The 16,442-nt window shown below is 41.5% G+C and overlaps 1 protein-coding gene across 1 annotated transcript; it reads right to left on the minus strand.

The window, feature by feature from the left end:
* Positions 1-561: 561 nt before the first annotated feature.
* Positions 562-8,927, minus strand: LOC109465290. Its single transcript, XM_019762482.1, has 4 exons — positions 8,841-8,927; positions 4,905-5,189; positions 2,768-2,835; positions 562-927 (listed from the first exon to the last, which is right to left on the minus strand). The coding sequence occupies exons 2-4, from the start codon at positions 5,183-5,185 to the stop codon at positions 830-832; spliced, it is 447 nt and encodes a 148-aa protein (XP_019618041.1). The 5' UTR covers positions 5,186-5,189; positions 8,841-8,927; the 3' UTR covers positions 562-829.
* Positions 8,928-16,442: the final 7,515 nt, after the last annotated feature.

A 16,442-nucleotide genomic window follows, 5' to 3' on the forward strand; every position in this document is an offset into this window, starting at 1 on the left:
ACTAAAGTACCGGTAAGAGACGTGGCAATGTCTTTCTTCAAAAGTAGAGACTTAAAGACCTGGGTGGAAGGTTTTCCCTGAACCTTTACGAGCTACTGTCTGTGAGACGCCCACAAGGTAGACTTTGGTCTTAGGCTTAAGTGTTCCCGGCTTAAGTGCGTACTTGTGTGCGTTTTGATGTTCTTCAAGTTCACGTTGTGTCTCTGCGGTCTTAGAGTGTGGAAACCTCTGGTGAATAGAATGTGTGGCTGTATCCTCATCTAATCTACCATTTTAACGACTTCAGGGAGGGGATATGCAGTCAAGCCAGTGACATGCACATGTGGTGTATGTAATAGTAGTAAACATTAACAGACACAAATTCCAAGTTCCATCAGGAAACTTCATTTCTTGTCAAAGATAACAAGACCCTACAGATGGTATCTATCTGGTAACGTGCTGAAGATGGGCTAAATAATCAAATGATAATATACTAGTACTATCGATGACTGGAAAATTTTACCAAAAAATTACTTGCTTTTACTTTGTCTTTAATCGTACGTTTGTAAAGTTGTGTCACAGTCGGTACAGTATAGAAGTGTGGAACTGTACAGAGAGAACCAGTTCCTCCACAGTAAATACTTGAGAAGTAGTGAAATACATTACGTTTTATCCTTACATACTCGTTTTTGTTTTTTCATTTCATCGTGTGTTCTCAGAATCACCCTCGTCGTAACGATATCATAAAGCCGTTATTTTCAAATTTTGTTCTTGCTTGCTCGCTTGCTTTCTTGCTGCACAAATCTTGTTCCTGCTTGCTTGCTTGCTTGCAGTCCTGTCTGCCCGGTCTCTACCGCCGGTCCATAGCGCGCTGCTGTACGGACGCCGGCGGCGGTTTCATCGGGCCGGAGCTGGACCACAGGCGTGAGGCTTTCGTCAGCGACTTCTCTGTGAAGTCAGAAAGACATATGTTACTAGATAAGATAAACCTTTGGGCACTTGAAATCGCCGAAGCAGCACTGGCTAGTGCATCATTCACACGTTTCCCTACTTGCTTTATTACTTTGCAATACATTTCATATCGCGTAAGCGGTACTCGCTGTTCGCACACTTAGACTCAAAACGCTGCCGGAGGCCGGTGCTACCACACGACGTGGTAGCACATTTTCTAAATCCACCCCCGTGATCGCTGGAAATAATTTGGATACACATCTTTGAACGATATTGGCTCCCCTTAACGCTAGAGTCTCGTGTCTCCTGGCATTTCTGCCTCTCAGTGACCTATCCAGACGGGAGCGGCCTTCAGTGGGTGCCATGAAGTCTGTTTGTTTGCGCGGAGATGGAGATCTCCCGATCACGGAGAGACTCAGCTCGGCAGGGTTGATGAATGGTATGATTAAGGGATAAGTGTGAGGAGGCATCCCCCATGTCTTACTTAATGCTGAGTCTGCCTGCTGGGGGGGGGTGTGTGTGAAGGTAACATATTCCTTCCTGTGACATCATCAGCGTCATACATAGGACAAAGGTATTGAACAATGTCGCACACTTTGGTCAACGTTAACATTACAATCTGGTTTGGATTGCTACCAGGGAATACCTTCAAACTTTGGACATTAACCGGGGCGGGGGCCGTTACCGACTTCCGACTAACTTTGACCCTGTGCTGACGTCACACGTGCGGTCAGATACTAGTACCGAATGAAGACCGAGAGATTCGGTCGAAAATTTCGGTGAGTCAATTTCTTTTTGAAACCTAATTTTCCCTAACGAAACTTTGGGCTTACAGTATTCGAAGCAAAGACCTCCTGTGCCTTGATATGTACCTTTAAAAAGCATGTTGTGCAAAGTGGAGTACTACATGATAATTCGGTCTGAAGCTAAGTGTAAGTCTTCTTTCACCGCCCCCACCGTCATGATGTCGGCATCAGGGGCGCAGACGGTTTCTAATCTTCCGCAGCTCTGCTTGTTTATGAATGGAGTAAAACTTAAGCTATGTATTAACACCTGCCACCATAATGACGGGTTTATCTCTCCGTCAAGTGTTTATGATTCACACAAATTACCTGCCGCTGGCGTGTCTTACAGTCTAATTGTTTCAGGATCATCTCGCCTAAAGGGATGGCTTAACGTTTGTCTCACTCCAAGAAACAGGATCAAGATGATTTTGTTCGAGTAAGCTGTGTAATCTATCCTGTTGGATTACTAATTGTTTTCCCGAGGTGTCGGCTGTTATTGCAAATTTTACCCTTCTGGAGCAATTTTATCAGTTTTTGCCTAAGAGAGGTATCAAGGACTACTTTGCGATTCTCAATCATAAAATAACCCTCTAGTGCTCTACTGCTGCAGTTAGCGTAAAACTCTCCCGGAAGTCACTGGGTGGCAATAAAGTCGTTCGCTGTTCAAAAAATGGTCCCTGTTTTAGTTGCTTTTGACATGTTTAATTGTCAAAGTATCTAGTTCGAGGGTAGTTTTAACAGTGCATGTGTGCTCACGTACTTCTTGTATGCCAAGGTCCATTGAAAATTCTCACTCCATATGTAATGGGCGCTATAAAAGGCAAAGTCAAGGAAGCTTTGTGATCTTTCTCATGTTGTTAACAAGCTGCAATAAAACATGGACCATTCTAAGTGGGTAGATATCACCATAACTTTCACGGGCAAATAAACATCACAATTGCAGTGATTGTAGACTCACACAAAGAGCTCTGATTGCATATCACTCGTTAACAGAGTCGAAATGGAATCAAACTTCTTGAAATCGCTGGGACAATATACGGCTGTGTACTTACCTCTGAGCTTATGGAGTCGTTCGGCCAGGCGGTGCAGTTTCACACGGACACTGATGACGGGATCGTCTCTGAATCAGAAAAAAACGTACTAATATATTTTTTGCAATGCATTAAACATTACTCATTTTAAACCTCTGTGAAAAATCACATGATGATAAGACACGGATTCTGATGAAGGGATTATCTCCGAATCAGAAGAAAACATACTCATTGTGAACCTCTGTAAACGATTAGGTGATGGTATAACTTGTTGCACATCACCTTGTCTAGTTAGTAACAAGACAAGTGGCACCCCGACATGGGGAAACATACCGACTTCTGGCACATGACATTGGCAACCAATGACACAGGATACTGTGAAACAATTAAGACTTGAAGTGTCTGCTAAAGTATTGATGTACCCAGTTACATGCTGACGTCTTATCTCACGTAGAGGCTTATATCTTATATCTGGAAAGTTATTCAAAGATTAGTTGACGACATCGCCGCATCTATTTTAATAGCTATTTATTTTTCTACAGGTTGAAGCTGGTTTTGCTGTGATAGTTATTTGTCTTCCTACCAACATGCCCTACGGGATCATATTTAGAAAGAGTTATTCAAAGTTATTAGCTGACAACATCGCTGCATCTATTTTGATAGTTTTTTCCTACAGTAAAAACTTTTTACGCGTTTCGCGTTTATCGTAATTTGTCCTCCTGTATAACAACATGCCCTACGGGATCTTGTTTAGAAAGAGTTATTCAAGAGATTATAAGCTGAGGACATCAGAACATAACAAGTTATTTTTATACCTTTAACACTGGCTTTGCTGTGAAAGTTATTTGTTGTCCTGTAAAACAACACACCCTACGGGATCTTGAGAAATTCTCAAGATTAACCGAAGTAGCAGCGACCATCCGTCAGTCGGCATCTCACAGGTAACACCGGGTCATTATCGTGTCTGGCACGTAATTACAAATATGGTTTTCAGCGAGCATTTGCACGACTTGTGGACGCCTGTTCATACCTAGAGGCTAGAGAACCAGACTTTACGTATAGAGCGGGTAGTGTGGGGTGGAACTCGGCTTTCTAACCTACATTTAAAGCATATATAGTGGATTTATTCCTCAATCTAACCGACATCTATCACACCACAGTCACCCCTCAGTAAGACATCTGGAGCCGCATAGTTTCCATTTAGAACTTTTATTCAGCCTGTCACTGCTAGATGTCACTGTGCTAGATGTCTACCGGCCACTGTGCACATGTGCTAGATGACGGTTTGCTTGAGGAATGGATCCACTCTATATACATGTACTACGACTGAAGAACGATTCAGTGCTCTATAACAGAGAAATGGAAGCCGTCCCCTCATCGGTTTGCAGTGTATAGTGCCTGTTGCACAGATCTCATTCCAACAGAAGATCGCTTGCTGTGCTTACCTAAAGCTTAGCCCTGTGAGGCTCCCGTCTGCCACTAATCTTACCTTTCCGTCTGCAGCTCCTGTGTTGACACGTCTTTGCCGGAAGACCTGACAGTCTTATTGAATTAAGAGTAACGGCCCCTCCCTGTTCATAGTGTGTAGGCAGGTGCGAGTGTTGTCACCATTATACACTCTTTAAGTTGCAGACTTTGTGGCTCCTTCTCTAAACCAACTACTAGTAGATAAAAAGCCTTTGAGTGAAGGAGGACGTATGGATTCACATTCAAAATCCGCACGATTTTCTCTACACACCAAAGTATATTTCAGTAGTACAAGCTCATGGACAGCCATTGATGAAAATGACAATCTGTCGGGTAAATCATGAGGTAGTATGTTGTAAAGTGCATTTCTTCCTCGCTAGTGTTGAGTCGATGTATTCAGACAGTGTTCTTTAGCTGTATATAAGTGATTGTGAAGTGTACAGGTGATATATTAAAGGGTTAATGCCCCCCCCCCCCCCGAGGTGTATATGGCGAGATAATCCCTGGCCAGGTGCGATAACCATTGAATAAACCACCAAGTGAGCGGTGGTTCCAAAAAGTGGTCGCTTATTCTAATAACCGACCACTTTCGAGGCTATGACCTGGGAATGAAGCCTTCTGATTGGTCGACGTCTTCTGGCTATATGATAATTCGTGTTAAAGGATGAAGTGTAAACATGGCTGTTTTCACCTGTCTGTATCATGACTGGATGTCGTCGCGCCCTCTCCGCCAGGTGGCGCTGCTTGAGACGTCGTGAGAAGTTGGTTGGGTGACAGCGTGGCCGGCCCGTGCTGTCTCCACTGCCGCTTGCCCGTCGTGAGGATGCCGTAGCCGTGGTTCCCCGGGTTATGCAGGCGGCTGACGTAGGGACAGATGCACGACCCGGACTCACAGCACGCCGGCCTCTGCGCGCGACAGCGAAACAGCATCGTCAGGACCAGCACGGCGACAGCAAACTGTCTGACAGCCATCGAACTGTGGGAACAGAAAAAAAACAGATTCACGAATCCCCCTAATAACAGGGACATGTCTAACTTAAGAGGAACTTCTCTGTCCAACAGATTTAAATGGTATTCACATAGTCGTCGAATTAAAACGAAAATCAAGAAAGATAACTGCATGCCGAAAACGCTTGTTTCTGCCTGTTTCCGTGTGTTTTCGCATTTTCTGTACACCCGCTGCATGCATTCCTTTAACTGACAAACGCACTCTTAACCAAATATAGATTCAAAAGTTCAGCACAGAGATAGCTGAAAAAGAGCAGTATTCCATCATCACATGCGCTATAAAGCCGTTGGACCTCAGTTAAGATGGATCTTAATTGTTTCCAGTGTTACCCAGTAATGTAATATTTGAAGAATAGTGTAATCAAGACTTTAATGGCTACTTTGCCGTGACATTACTATGTCACATGTAGTCCATCATGCAAAATGTACGCTGTGGTCCTTGTCACGACTTAGGGGGATGTAATGAAGTAAAACCACGCTACATCGTATATACGGAACGTCTATGTTGTATAACGGTAGGGTCATGATACCAACGTTCATTATCCAGTCTAACTGACGTCAGAGCGCTTATTTGCATAAGTGTCCAAGGTGGTAATGATGTAATATGTGAGATATGATCTCCAGCTATTAACTGCCCTCGACAAGAGAAAATTGAGGTGCCCAAAGTGGTCTATTACCTCGCCAAAGGGTTTGGTAGCTCTCGTGTAATCAGAGAAAATTGGTTTGGCTGTTGGCACCATTCTGATCGCGATGATAAAGAACTTAGATTACTTGTTTATAACGCACTGTGGTACCGTTGAAATCAACAGTAGATAGCCGTCGATAACACTGCAATAACATCAAAGAAATAAGATGCTTAAAAGTAGTATAAGTGGCGCCATCTACCGATCACCACTGGTAAGACAATGCTGCTCCTATGCCTGCCTTCCATCACGATTTTTCCATGATTTATATTCTGTCTGCATATCTCTTTCGCCGCGTGTATAAACAGCACAACCTACAGACTCTTTTCAATATTACAGACACCGAAGTGCCGTACCATATTGTTCAGACGAAGGGATATTGACTACTACTTCCTCTTCAGAAACATGTGCGTGTGGTAAGTGAGAGAATAATGAACTATTCTCGGATGCAAATTGCCATGTATTTTCCCCGAAGGCAGAACTTCAGTCCAAATCAGTGTATTTTCTCGGTATGCTAAACGACCCATGGCTATTTGTATTTCCAGAACTTCAGAACGTGGATCTCTGCCTTGGCGTTACGCTCAAGTAAATGTATCAACTAGAGAGAGCGCAAAGTACTAGTAATAGGTGAGTGCGATTCCACAGCGTTTGAATCAAAGTAAATTCGTTATCATTTCTGCCTTGTAGCTTTGTAAATGGGTTTCGGAGCTTCTACCACAAGCAGACTTTTCTTTGGCCGCTAGGGGCGCTTTTATAACTGAAAGACTAACATGTGAGTGATTTACATGATTCAGTGAATCTTTAACGTTAAAGCCATAAGTTACATCACATAGCATACATCAATCGTAGTTGATGTCGTTGATTGTATGTTTTCTTGGGCATTTACTGTGTTAAATCGCCCTCAAATTTGAGATTGAAAACATCTTACTTTTAATTCTTAGCATAAACCATGTATGTATTGCAATATGCATTGTATGATGGTTTCAATATATGATGGTTTCGTTTCCATATGTCAACTTCACTCAAAATCCAGATACACGTATGTCAAAAATGTACTTTCCAGAAAGAGTGACGTTATGAATATAGTTAGACAATCATAACGCATAACTAATCATTTTTGGTAAATTGGAAAAGTTTTACGATGATGATATGGTTTGAACAAATCTTTTTTAAAAACACTGAAAAGTGCTACGTGCGTAAGGGGTCATTCACTTTTTTATCTTTTCAGAAACGCTTGGTTTTGTAGAAAGACCGCTTATGTCTTTATGGGCTTTCATGACGTCTTTATGGGCTTTCATGACGTCTTTATGGGCTTTCATGACGTCACCATCTTATCTGTTTCTTAGCGAGATATGACAAATTACAAACACTTTGATGTTTTGAATCATGTTTAATTGGGTTTTATACCGATGCGGCATGCGACACTTTTTTCGGTCATTATAGAGTTGCCGCATGTGCACAGTATATAATAATAGAGTATATATTGTAGAGTGAATATACTACCCACAGTCTAACCAGTCGTTTGTTAGATACCATCACTACACTTTATTTCCCCTGGGCTTTTATCCAAGCTTTTTCACCGCTTTGTTTGATGGCATCGTTTTCTGTAATGTTGGTGTTTTGTTCTTTCGCAGCGTCGTATTTTCACAGCACAATTTGGTTTTTCATGGTGCCGGCGTTTAGCGGAGATATTCTCCGTTTGAATTGGTTTGAAATAAGCAGATAACCAACAAGAATGCTCGTAACAGAGTTTTATAAACTTAGTGATCATTTTCGTGAAGACATGATCAAAGAAATATTCACTGCACAAAATCCATTCTTTACGTACTCCTTAAATCACGCGTAAAAGTTCCGTTTATCCACTCTCGTGTTCCTAAAAGCTTGCTTTATGGTGTGCTTAAAGATAGGGTTTTAGCTATTTCGTGTATTGCCAAAAGTTGAAACAATGCCCTACGCGCGTAATCTTTCAGTCAGGATGGACGCGCCGTTTTAAGACTTTACGATGGCTGTCTGTAATGGTGTACTTCTACTAAGCCTTTTATCCCCGTCCTATATCATCCTCCTACTTTATACAGTGCTAATTGAAAGGCTGTATGTACTAACGACTCTTAAAATAGTTCGACAACACATTACAGTAAACACGGGATCAGTTGTGTCGCATTTAACGCCGTGGTTCCAGTCAAATCTTCAATCATTTTTTGTGCATCACATTTATCGTATCTGCTGTTACTCGACCTAATGTCGATTGTTTCGCTTATAATTACGGTATCTGAAGTTGGATTCTGAAACCTGTACAGTTTAGAGAATTGTGCCAAGAGAAAATCGTCAACTTTCCATACTGCAACTTGTTGATAGATGTTGGCTTTTACCTAGCTATAGAGAATTCTTTGTTGTTGTTTTTTTTTTCATTCAGAAACAGGCATTTGCCTTTGGAGTGAAAACTATTTTCCACAATCTTTCCAACTTTTAACGATGTACATTTTGCAATGAATATTTTTGTAATTTGTGCTGTAAAGAATAATCTATGTACTAATGTCGCATGCATCTGTATTGTTTCGCCGCCACGCCACTACGTTATGGAACGACGTGTTACACCTACCCTTCTATTCGCATATCTAACTACAAGTGTCGTTTAAAGCCCGCATTTGCTAACACCGCATAGCACTTATTCCTTTGGGCTGGGAGAAACTTTTATCTATCTTGTCTTGTCATAATCATCAACCTCTAAAGAATTCTGAGTAAAAGTAATTTCCTTAATGGAAGAAGGTACGGCTTTCTGCCAGGAATGTTGCAAACTACATTCATACAAGTTGTACAAACAACCCACATTTTAACTCAAGACGCACCGAAGTCAAGTTATCGTAGCCACGACCGTCCTGTACTTTAAAACAACTGATATGCCTTTGTGATCGTTGTTAAGTTGTAAAGGTACTCACGTTTTCCGTATAGGACGTTGTACGCTCAGTTGTGGTGTTGTAGGACGTTGTTGAGTTGTTGTACGCCGACCAGTTGTGCTGTACTTGTACGTTGTTGTGCAGATGTGGACCGATCAGTTGTGATGTACTTCTACCTTGTTGTGTTGTAGTTGTATGCCGACCAGTTGCGTTCCACGCAGTCTTAAAGGGGTGTGGCATGAAAGCGTCTCTGATTGGCCAGTTCCGAGACGCCTTGCTGATTTGTAGAGCCGACATACAGGCTCCACACTGCAATTACTCCGCGGATCCCGGCGGACTTATCCGCGGATTACCCTCTAGACAGTGCATTAAGGAGTATCTGACAAGCTATAGACAGGCTCAATAGAAATCCCCGACAGGGTGTGGGACTCTAAATGGATAAAATCGACCGACTTACAATGGTCGAGTCAAGTCTACAGTGACGTGTCGAGTACGTAGCGTCTTGAAAAGCATTATGCTTCACGTTTAAGGATGGCCGTTTTACTTTGTGTTAGTTTATCAGCCTTAATCCTTGTGATGATGAATTCCTGTCAAGTAGGCTGGAAAGTTCCAGAAAACGGAAGGTGTGAACTAATGAAAAGTTTTACAGAATTCGGAAGTGGTGATGCTTTTACACGAGGACCGCACGTAGCTGTGCTTTTCTGTGAAAGGAAATCAAATATATTACGAAGGTAATTTTCAAGTCTTACCACTAACACTAAACACTACCTCACTGATTTACATACCCTAATTAGTTACTAGTCAACTAGTCAATTACAACATTGTGTAACGGGAGAAGGGCCCACTGTACACTTGTTAATCACTCTTATATTGTTGTTTTGTGTGTTTGTGGCGTTATGAAATAGGTAGTAACCTGAGTGTAACGTCATATTGTCCTTGTCCTTTGTCTACAATGTTACTAAAAAGCTTGACGAATTGATTGTTATTTTTCAGACATCCCCTCGAGTACGTTCTTGTCTTCGCTCTAAAAGGACCCATCAGTCTTTATCATCGACCAAAGCCTTTAATAGATTTTCCCCAGATTTCAACAACACTTTTTGGCAAGTTCAATGAATCACCATAATCCTAGTAGTCATAATACTTCTCTTATACTTAACGCTAGGGGTATGAGTGTCTATTTCTGTTTGTGTTCCCTCAAAAGGTATGAATATGTGAACTGTGTGGCACTAAGTGTCGGTATACGAAGAACTACAGAGCTCTGACAGAACAGTGAAAATTGTTAGGTATTGTCCACGTGTAGCAATGCTCGTAGAATTGTCCACTAAACATTGTTAGCTGTCGACGTCGTATATTGTATAAGATTCCTCGTGGTCCCACGGCCCACATACTGACATGAGGCAAAGCAACGGGCTATACACGCTTCATGTTGTTCCCTACGCGGCACTTGCCAAGAGATAAAAACAAATTATCGCCATACCTAGTTAGAGCTCACGTCCAAGTTGGAAGAACTAATGAAATTCGATCCGGGGGCAATTATCACTTGATGTTCTAGTTTTAACCGGTAAAAGTCAATGTCAATATAAGTTCTATAATAGCGACCGAAGAGACTTCAACGTCGCATACAGACTACTTCACCTGTAGGGTATCTCTGTCTGAGCCCTATACAAACCCGTTTCGTACAAGGTTCTTTATAAAGGCGTATTATGTAACATTTTTGCATGAAACCTGAAACGTTTATATTGAAAAATCTTGTGAGATTGTAATTTGCTTTCGCGTTTCAACATATTTGTGCATTTAATGAATTATCTGACCTTTTTTTACATTTATAGTTGGCGCTAAAAAAGCTCACACGAGGCGCAATCAGATTGTGGTACCACCACAAACTACCAGAATGTAAACAAACATGACTGACAGGTTTTAAACACATCCGTAAACCATCATATTTACAATACTTCCTGAATGACACCTATGTGCAATGAAGTAGGGGTCATTGACTTGATTCAACTTACTTTGTAAAGAATGGCCGGAAAAATTACCTTTTTTGTACCGTCCTAATGTTACATAATGCAGCTTTAAAGGACACAAACCTGGAATAGCCGTTGGAGATCATACTCAACGTCACTTTGTCTAAATATGGCAATGAACAAAAGCAAGGCTGAAGACTAGAAACACCTGCCTGACGTGATAAGAGAGTTTAGAACGGTGTTCTAGCCGTGTTAATGAATAGTCACTGTAGTACCTAGTCACAGACGTGTCATATGTGAACCACGGCTGATTTGTAGGTTTCTATTTGTGTTTGCTGGGTTGCTTGGAGTACAAGAATTGAGTTAGGTGTGTGTGTATCTGGGTGGTTAGGTGTCTGTATGTGTTAAAACAGAATACTTTTCGTACTTGATGTAGATAACGATAAAAAGGAACCGCTACTTTTGTAACACATTACAGTCTGTATTTACCCTGGTTCTCAAGTTTGATATCTGTATAGATATTACAAAGTCCTGTTCTACCCAGGAGAAGGTGTATCTTTAAACGTACTCTAAATGTGTTTCATTCATTCATTCATTCATTCATTCATTCATTCATTCATTCATTCATTCATTCATTCATTCATTCATTCATTCCACTGTCTACTTTCACAAACTCACCATTGAGATTACTGCATCGCCCTATTTCTACCCCAATCCATCGCCTCTCGTTTCGATGCATCCTAAATCCTAAATCTCCACAATTTAAAACGAATCAATGGAAAATTCTTTCATCGCCAGCTCTGATGCCTCAGAACAAGCGCCGGTAAAATTGGCTGCCTATGGGCGCTGCCAGACAGTCTGAGTACAAGCTGTATAGAACCTGATGAAAGCCGGGTATTGTATGTTATATGGCAGGGTAGATCATCGCTATTCATTCCAGTAATCTCTGTCAATCTTCTGTACTGAAAGTTAACATCTACAGACAGATCGGCGCACTGTTCATCACTACAACGACTTGTAAGCAGCCTATCTCGACTTTTTGAAGGTCTCGGCTTTGTAAGGAGCCAACTTATTGCCTTCTATAAGCCCTTTCGCAATTACTAGTGCGCCTGCGCGAATTTGACGTTCGATCCAAAAATTGGAGATAAACAGAGAGATAAACAGAGCCGCAGACGCCCTTGTGCCAAGCACCATCATGTCTGAATTTCCAGCTTACACACGGCGTTACCGGTGGTGACCCGCCTTGGGCTGAGTTCCAACGATGTTCTGGACCTAGTTTGCCAAAAATATCGTGATATCTTTCTCTTCAAGGGGATTTACGGTAGGTTTTTTTGACGATATGCAAGCTAGCGCTACCGCCTGCATGCCCCCCTCCCCTCATGTTTTCTGCTCAATTTTCCTGACCAATCTCGCTAAAACGAGTTTTGGAACATCTATTTTATTTTTAGAGTGGTTATATGGGTAAAATAGTGTGGAATCTTTTACTGGCATATGTTTTGGACAGTAAAACATTTCGATAAATAGCATTGGCTTTTGTCTGCACAACAGGCCGATATGCGTGGCACGTCTTTGCTCGTGTCACCGCAAGCACATAAAGCTTTCTAACCGCAATCCTCACGACGAATTAACGATTATAATAACCATGAATGAATAGCACATGCAGTGAGTGCACCAATAATTTTAGTAAATATTTAGTGTGGTTTTCGTAGTAGGAATACTAGGATACATGGTGGTGGGGTAGGGTTTTATGCATTGCAAAAATTATGCTAGTGCAGTCAAGACAAATGTTTTGAACTTAAATCCATGTAGTATCACTTTTTGTTCAATTTTCCTCTCTTCTTCTTTTTACAGTGTTACTGTCCATCATGAGCTGTGTGCAGTAGTGAATTGCAGCAATTCAACATACCATCTAAACAAATGGACATGCCAAAAACATGGTACCAAACTTGGCTGCTGCGACTGCCCCCCACGTTCAAACTATTCCCATTCCCTACTGAGAAGAAAAGACCCGATGCCAGAAGACGGTGGAACAAACTAATAAACAAGAAAGACTCGGTTAGCAATAAAAACTGGGTTAACAAGCCACATGATAGGGTTTGTTCTCAACACTTTATAGATGGCAAACCCACAGCAGCACATCCTGACCCCGTCCTACATCTCGGCTACACAGGGCCTTCATCTGACCAGAAGGTAACGCCAAAGCGACCACCTCCATCAAAACGTGTTGCGGTTCCTGACCCCCAAAAAAGAAAAAGAAGCCACGTACATGTACTAGTATTGATGAAGATGATGTTGTAATGACTCCGGTGGAAAAGACAGAGCATGACCACAGGTACACTTACAAATGTGACTGCAGAGAAGAATGTGACTGTCAGGGCTGTATAACTAGTATAAGTAAGCAAATACAGATAAACACACTGGAACATAGGGTGGAAGAACTAGAGCAGGAAGTCATCTCGCTTAAAACTCAACAGAAGGTCTCTGAAAAAAAATCATGTGGAAAGAAACAGATGTTTACTGCTGACAGTATGAAGACTGACAATGATGTAAATCATTGTATAGGATTAAGGTCAAAACAGGCATTTAATGACATGTATCAGTACCTAGAGCCACATGCTAGGAAGATGACCTACAGGAAGACCTTTTGCTTAGACATGCTACTTCGGAAGTTCCACCTGCTGCACAGGGGAATCGTCAGATGACTAGGGACAAAGTAGGGAAAACAAAGGAAGTGGCTAACTTGGGAATTCATGTGGAACGGGCAATCAATAGACTTAAGGACTTCAAAATCCTGGGGGGTACATTTCCCATAGCATTGATATCAGCAGCAGATGATATTGTCAAGGTCTGTGCTGCATTAGTTAACCTGCAGTCAGGCCTGATCAAGTAAACCTGACAGTGTCATTCATACTAATCATAGTCTACATATCTGAGCCTACATATTCATCATCTTTTTTTAGTCATCATTTTTTTAGTAATCATTATATGCAATGTAAGTCATCATTACATTGCATATACTGTATCATACATGAAGTGAGTGCTTGTTGTTGTAAGGATTGCCTTTCTACATAGAAGGAAAATGATACAATTTTCTTTTGAAATGAAATCTTTCACTTGTTAATGTTTTTCACTGCTGGGAAATACTTCATAAACAAATGCCAAGGACATAATAATGTATGAGTTTACCCTATAATCTATATACATGTGTATAACTATCCAACACTATATCTACTGCATTTTCGCACTAGAATGCATGAAACTTGAACAGCAAATTTTGAACAATGAAATTGTGAAACAAGATTTTTTGGAACATTGAGATAACTCCTTGGTTGGAATAAAAATGACCATATGGCTGATAGAACTTCACTCTGTGGTTTTGGAGTTATTGTTCTTCTGTATCTTCCTGTGTACAAGTTCAGTGGCAACAAACTCCTTGAAGAACTGTTCAGCTGCAACAAGTGCCCCTGTCCACACATCCTCCGCATGGAATTTTTAGTGATTAGATACAACAACAAGATTTCAGTGGGCCCACAAACCACGTGGCCGCTCGCTCAAGTGACTCCTGAACTCTGAACCCCGAACTCTCTAGAACTGTCTCGGTTTTTGTTTGGTAGTGGACTTCTGTTTTTACCCACTTGCTCTCGAAGTACGAGTAGGCTTTCCCCTCATTGTAGTCGCTGAGGAGACGATCGTGCAGTGCTGCTGTCTTTCGATCCGTCCTCCAGCTGCTGTCTCTTGGTTCGCTGACGCACGGGGCCTCGCACAGCAGCCACTTGGCGATGTCCGTGAAGCCGACCGGAGGCCATAATTTGTTACACGGCGTCGTTTTCCTTCAGCCACCCTTCAGTCAAGTCCAGCAGGGGATCAGGTAGTTTTGTGCCATTAACCTTCAACAGTTCGGCGTACTGCGTAGATCGTGCAATGTCCTCGGCGATCTCGTCCTGCTTCACGGGTATACCGAGCTGCACGGCGCTGTATGCCAAAGAAGCTCGCAGCTCGGCCTTTCTCCAGCTCCCCGTTGTTTTGAGTCCTCTCTCTCGCAAAAAGACCTTCAATGCCCGCACTTTCCAATGCCCGATTTCTTCCAAGGAAGGACCATCAGCCTCGTCCTCCATTTCGGCACGAAATCGCAACGAAAATCTTCACTTATGACCAGCAAAAACACACACAGGACACAGGCATTGCCGGTACACACACACGAAGCACACACAAAAAAAACACGTCTGAACTATTAAAATACTTTCAACTCAAAAACTCCGTTTATTCTTAAGAATTAGATCTATCCAAACGTAGCCGTTCGGAAGCTAACGTCGCTGTTTGAACGCCAAAACGGCTTACACCTCACCCAAGGTGTACACACCTTTCGTACATAACATGTTCGCGTGGCGGCGTGTTTATCTCCAAAAATGGCGGACATTACCCATCATGCATTTCGCGCCGCTAATGGCGAAAGGGCTTATATGTGACCAGGTAATAGGAACAAAGTAACTGCTATTCTAATCTATTCTATTCTATTAAACTATTCTTGTCATGCTATTAGGGGGTTTGACTTCTTCTCAGGAGGCAGTGGGAGATGAATTGTCATATATAAGCCTACTAGGCTTATCCCCCCCCCTGCAAACTGTTTTTTTCCTTTTAATCTTTATTATTACGAATTATAATTTAAAAAAAAACATTGTCCTTCCCACACAGACCACTAGCACAGATGTCGCTAACTGACACGCCAGGTCTACCCAGCTACACCTTCCCGACTTCTCACGAGCTCCGGAGGATAGGAGAACAAATCACACTGCAGAAAATAAAGGTAAAACTTTGCTGCAGGGAGAAAAAAATGGCTGACTGTGAGGGTGATAAAGTCACTGTGTTGTTTTATTCTCATGCGAAATATATTTGTGAAGGCTACCCCGTTCCTTGTCGAACGAACGTTTTGAAAAGTTTATGGAAGGCACAGAGTGTATTGTTCGACTGATTTGATACAATGAGAGTTGTCCATATATTTATACTCCACCTTCACCCTTTCTTTATACTAAGCCAGCGGATGTTACCTGAAACGTTTGACCGTTTCCAAAATCCTGTCCAGTTGTTTTAGTAAGGCCACACCGGCTTACTTTTATGGATGACATCCTCTGAAGTCCCCCATACTAGTGCGCGCGGGCGAATAAATATAAAATCCGGCCAACATAAAAATGCTACTAAACGACAGGAATACAATTCTGGTATTGTGAATTTGTGGCAGTACTTAGCGACGTATACGACAAGCTTGTTTGTTTGTTTATTCCGATCCCCATTAGTGCTTAAAAGCACTATTCTTCCTGGGGTCAATAAAATAAAACATAGATAACAAAACTTTGTACATAATGATGATTACAAATAATAAAGTAACTTCAAATCAATAGAGTAAATTCAAATCAATAGGAAAGTCAGAGGTCGACCTAAAAAAAAGCACAGAATAATCTGAACATAATTCAGAGTTGTATGTAATCAACAAAGGTGCCAACAAAATTAACAAAGGTATAAATAACTTAAATAACTGAATAGAACATAATGTCTAACTGATCATAATTCCAAAGAAAAGATAAATATAACAAATTGATCAGCCATTTAAATAACTGAAAGGTAGCAGCAGAGACAAAATAATATACAAAATCAAATAAAATATTCTATACAATAAGAGATCAGG

The sequence above is a fragment of the Branchiostoma belcheri genome, unplaced genomic scaffold, assembly GCF_001625305.1.
Source record: "Branchiostoma belcheri isolate BF01 breed outbred unplaced genomic scaffold, Haploidv18h27 scaffold15, whole genome shotgun sequence".
NCBI lineage: Eukaryota > Metazoa > Chordata > Leptocardii > Amphioxiformes > Branchiostomatidae > Branchiostoma > Branchiostoma belcheri.

What these genes read in the sequence shown, in the direction of transcription:
- LOC109465290 (XM_019762482.1), bottom strand. Translation starts at nt 5,185, where the DNA reads ATGGCTGTCAGACAGTTTGCTGTCGCCGTGCTGGTCCTGACGATGCTG. An exon ending in TCCAGTCATGATACAGACAG is followed by an intron (nt 2,836 to 4,904) that starts GTGAAAACAGCC and finishes TTTCTGATTCAG; the next exon opens with AGACGATCCCGTCATCAGTG. An exon ending in ACGACTCCATAAGCTCAGAG is followed by an intron (nt 928 to 2,767) that starts GTAAGTACACAG and finishes CTGACTTCACAG; the next exon opens with AGAAGTCGCTGACGAAAGCC.